Here is a 4,961-nt window from a genome sequence, read left to right as displayed (position 1 = left end):
AACAAATATTTGAAAATATCATGGGAACAAATTCATGTGTCTAATGGAGAGACAACGTTACCTTGGGTAATTTACCGGAAAGCCGTTGATTTGATTTCTTTCAAGCAGAATATGAACTCATTGCACTTTTCAGAATCCAAAATATGATTAAAAAAATTACATAATTGTTCATCGATACTCAATCGAATGTCCATCGATATTTTGTCGATTCTTCGTCAACGTGCAGCTTACTTGAGTCGTTTGTACTCTCTGTTGCATACCACACCTTCCAATTCATATGTCTGGGAAAATGAAAACAATGGCATACATAATTAAAAATTGGCAAAACGTGGCAAAGTATTACGGCTTAAAAACGTCAACAATACCATCATCACCATTTCGCCCGAGCATTTCACTAAACACTTTTATATACAATAATTATATTAATACAGACGTGTATCTCATGTTGCAATCCGAAGAAAAATATTTCGTAATCTACATCTAAAGATCGGGTACCGTGGCGTTTGTCCGACACGCATCTAGTCCGACACTCCGCTAGTCCGACACGCCGCTAGTCCGAATCTAAAATACACTCAGTGCCAGTCCGACACGCCGCTAGTCTAAAAATGAAAACCACTGCGCTAGTCCGAATCTGGAAAACACTCCTTCAGTCCGACACTGTGCTGGTCCGAATCTAAAAAACACCGCGCTGGTCCGAAAATGAATACCATTGCGCTAGTCCGAATTTGAAAAACACTGCGCTAGTCCGAATCTGATTTTGGGAAACACTGCGCTAGTCCGATATTCGGACCAACCCAGTGTTTTCAGATTCGGACTAGCGCAGTGTATTTCGGATTCGGACTAGCGGCGTGTCGCCGCTGAAAAAGTGTTTTCTGATTCAGACTAGCGGCGTATCGGACTTTTGCAGTGGTTTCATTTTCGGACTAGCACATGCTTTTTTTTTCGGATTAGCGCAGTGTTTTTCATTTTCGACATCCCTTTTGTTTTGTAAAAAAACCGGTTTTTTTAAATACACACTGTATTACTAGCATATTTGAATTGAACAAGAATTGATGTTGGCCTATAAGAAATATCATTGCCATACATGCCATATAGCCATTCTGTTTTCACATTTGATACACATGTACGATTAGTTTACCAGAGAATAAACAATTAGTAGGTTAATTTATTCACATAGCCCTACTTACTATATGGAGATCATTATTGTCTTTGAGTTCCCATGTATAAGAAGGGATCTTTCCTTTCCCACTTGCCGGTTTCTCAATTTGTACTAACTTGTCTCCTTCTATTCTAATAGTTGACTGAAAAAAAGATTAAACAAACGAACAAATAAATATCAGACACGTGGCTACAAATAAACGTCACTAGAACCCTATTATACATGTATTATGAATCTTCGTATAAACAAATTTGTATCTCCTATAAATCATAGAAGCAAGTTTTTGTGAAAAGTGCATGCATTCCACGGTCAAGTGTGATAAAACTTGACAAATGCACTTGTGCGAATTAATTATCCGTCATACACTAAAAGGGTATCAGTTCAGGAGAATGTATCTTCCTGAATGATTGTATCATTTATATGTATATTTTCAAAGTTCATATAAATGTAGTATACCTTACGAGGAACAACATACAGTAAGTAAGAGAAGAAACATAACACAGCCTGGATTTTACATGAACAGGTGTGTGTCGTAAAAAAATAAAGAAAGCTTTGGCCGCCATTATTTGACGTTTGCTAGAGCCTTTTTTTTGGACTATATACTCACCAACACATTTCTACCATCCACAGTTTTGTCTTTAAATTCTTGACCCAATGTGAAATCCCATATATGTGACTTTATCATCGTCCATTCGTTGATTTTGTAATGGTCGCCTTCGATATGCTCCATTGTCAAATCAGGATAACTCGACATGCCGATTTTACGAAGCACGATATTGACACCTGAAATATATGAAAAATAAACAACAAAAAATTAAAGAGGCCTATATGGGAATATAAAGTTGGTTATAAAAAAAATTTTTTTTTTTTTTTTAATTCGCAATGTAATACACATTTTATGGCAAATGATTAAAATTGATATTTTGTTTGTAAACTTTATAAATATGATGAAAAAAATTAGATCTTTTTAGGAAAAAAATCAATATCTTCAATATGAAAGGTCAAAATTTTCAATTGATCGTCGGCTTTTCCTCCCAGCTACATACACTTTAAGAATATATCGTTAGATTTATAGAATTTACTTCGAGGATTGTTATTTATCAAAAATGTGCAAAATATCAATTTTTAATAATTTTGTCATAAAATTTGTATTATATCGTGAATTTCAAAAAATGAAAATTATTTGATATCAGAAAGACATTCTTTGTATTCAGAATGCAATTCGATATGTCTGATGTGCTCTCATGTCCCACAAAAAATACTGTCGAAACGCTCAAAACGCTCATTCCAGATCCCTTATAAGGTATCTTTTCTTTTCTTTTTATGGATCCTATAAGGGGCATGATTCAATTATGGTAGGCTTATAGGTCTTCAATTACACGGCGAAAAAAAACAACGATTATGTAGAAAATTACAAAATTAAGAATTTGGAGAGAAACATACTGAGAGAGGGAGGGAGTGAGAGAGAGATAGAAAGTGAGAAAAAACCTATAATACAGTTAACGTGTTGATAATACACTTTATGCTACAGGAATGCATTTTGTTTTCACTGATGGGCATGTTTTATGGGCATGGTGAGGCGCAGCGTCGTAGTATAAAGGTTTAAAGATCATTAATGATAATCTTATCTTTGAGCAAATCGAATGAGCTCTGATATCTTTACGCAGCCGCGGCACTCGCATTAGGCCTAATATTCGTGAAACCAATGCATTGTAAAATATACACGACCCGGATACCGGATATACGACAATGAAAATAAAATGACAACAACAATAATATTACCTAATGTCTTCATAAACTCCTCCAGGTTGTCACTTGATTCAAGCTTGTAATGTCCCAAGAATTTATTAGCAGCCATGGTTGGAAATTAATGTAAAATTAATTCAAAATTTGTGTAGAATTCTTTACGCACCAATCGTGTTTGATGACTAAAATCAGTTGTAAGATTATTTCAATGTCACCGTACATGGTCCATGATGTTATCTTTCATTTTGATACGCCTCCTTCTGGGAGATACCACATGAGTTAAGGGTATTAGGTTCTATATTACTACGATGGCCTTAGCGCCCCTGGGTCCAGTGGCGAAGCCCAGGCCCAACGGGTGCAGTGGACGAAGCCCCCGGAAACTCCGTGATTTTAGACAATTTGGAGGGTAATTTTAAGCTAAGAAAAGACAAATATTGAGAATACCCGTCGAATTTTTCAGCGAGTCCATTTTTTTCCTCAATGACATAGCCTAAACTATCTTCTTCGGCTCATGTGCAAGTAGGCCAACTTGTGTTACGGCCCCGGTTATACGGTTTGCAGTCACGACTGAGAGATTTTATACGGCATCCGCAACAACACCAACATGACCAAGCCCGCCGTCGCTGAGACGGGAGTATCGCAAAGTGTCATCGCCCAGATATCTTCATGGCAGAAATCGCCATGGTAGGATGAATCCACAGCCACGCATGGCCATTTTGTTCCGACCTTTGAGACGCATCATGAGCCGAGGGACATCCGACTAAGGCTACTGACAATAACCTGGTAATTGACCTCTCTGTGTGTGAGTGAGCATGTATACGCCATGATCATCTGCTTTTAGACTGCCTCCACAGGAGTGAGTGCAGCTAGCCTACGCTGCGCTATAGTTTGGCACATATTAAATCAGAATATTTTTGTCAGTTTTTGAGTTCAAGACGCACGCTTCTTTCTCAAGACGCTAGCTAACGACTATCATATCCGTTGAACACATATATTCAAGTGCAAGGAACAAAATCTGTCTTCTTTAGACTAAATCAATTACGGGAGATATTCATCATTTTCTACCCCGGTATCCAAAGATTATGATCGTCTGAATATCAAATCGTGCATAGCACATTCACGTGCATCGATCCCGGGTATTCATTTCAGTGTCTCTGCTGTTGTGCTTTATAATGTAATTATTAACCGGGCGATGTCGGTGTGTATCGCCTCTCTTGCACCCCATAAACACCACCACCCCACACCCCCGGGCCATACCCCCCTGGCTACGGGCCTGACATTTGACTCATTGTTAATAAATAATAATAATATGTTGCATTGCTTTCTCAAACTCCAATTACACATATGACAACGCCCCCTATTCCTCCTACGAAACAAAATAGGACATAAATTGAGTTGGCCTGATGGCGCACTGAGACGGCGCCAACAATACCAGGCCTGTTTACGTATGATTGAATGATTATGACTTATGAGTGGTAAAAACTTTAGATTTTTTTAATGTAACTTTTGATTTTTCTATGATTTAATATGTGTATTGTCTTATGTTGGTTGTTTAAAAGTTGATAAAATACTCTGTATATTTTTTCTTGCATGCTTTCGTATTATAATAGTAGGCCCCTATGTTGGTTGCTTAAATTGCTTTTTGTGCTGGTTGCCACGGCAGCCCAGTACAGTATTACTTGATATCACTTTTCTGTTGTTTCTGTTAGTAACTTATAAACAAAACGGAAACTTGTGAGAATTATTGCAAAAAAATTATCAAATAGTCATGACAAACAGAAATATCACAATTGGAGTGTGCAGACAACAGAAATATTATGTTGATTATGCATGTTAAGGTAAAATAGTTATATATTTTAGGAAAACAAAAAGTTTTGCTGGTTCTCTTCACTAGTACACCGACCTTGGCAGGTTATCCTATAGGATTTGTGATGAGCAGACGCATATGGTACCATACACGCAGTTACGGTAACTTACTGTATCTATACGTACATAACTCATTAACAACAATAAATCAAGCAAGTTTTCAAAGTATATGATTTGTAGAATGAACTTC

At 37.1% G+C, this 4,961-nt stretch overlaps 1 protein-coding gene across 1 annotated transcript; it reads right to left on the bottom strand.

The window, feature by feature from the left end:
• Positions 1-227: 227 nt before the first annotated feature.
• On the bottom strand, positions 228-3,017 carry LOC140164560 (cellular retinoic acid-binding protein 2-like). The gene is made up of 4 exons (XM_072187868.1): positions 2,942-3,017; positions 1,767-1,942; positions 1,188-1,301; positions 228-281 (listed from the first exon to the last, which is right to left on the bottom strand). The coding sequence occupies exons 1-4, from the start codon at positions 3,015-3,017 to the stop codon at positions 228-230; spliced, it is 420 nt and encodes a 139-aa protein (XP_072043969.1).
• Positions 3,018-4,961: the final 1,944 nt, after the last annotated feature.

The sequence above is a fragment of the Amphiura filiformis genome, chromosome 1, assembly GCF_039555335.1.
Source record: "Amphiura filiformis chromosome 1, Afil_fr2py, whole genome shotgun sequence".
NCBI lineage: Eukaryota > Metazoa > Echinodermata > Ophiuroidea > Amphilepidida > Amphiuridae > Amphiura > Amphiura filiformis.
The sequence above is the reverse complement of the archived record's forward strand: the minus strand, read 5'-3'. Positions and strand labels throughout refer to the sequence as shown.

Bases quoted from the DNA above. Each gene is read 5' to 3' on its own strand.
- LOC140164560 (XM_072187868.1), bottom strand. From the start codon at position 3,017: ATGGCTGCTAATAAATTCTTGGGACATTACAAGCTTGAATCAAGTGAC. The intron at 1,302-1,766 runs GTGAGTATATAG...TCTTTTTTTCAG, and splicing joins TGGATGGTAGAAATGTGTTG to TCAACTATTAGAATAGAAGG. The intron at 282-1,187 runs GTAAGTAGGGCT...TCATTTTCCCAG, and splicing joins ACAATAATGATCTCCATATA to ACATATGAATTGGAAGGTGT.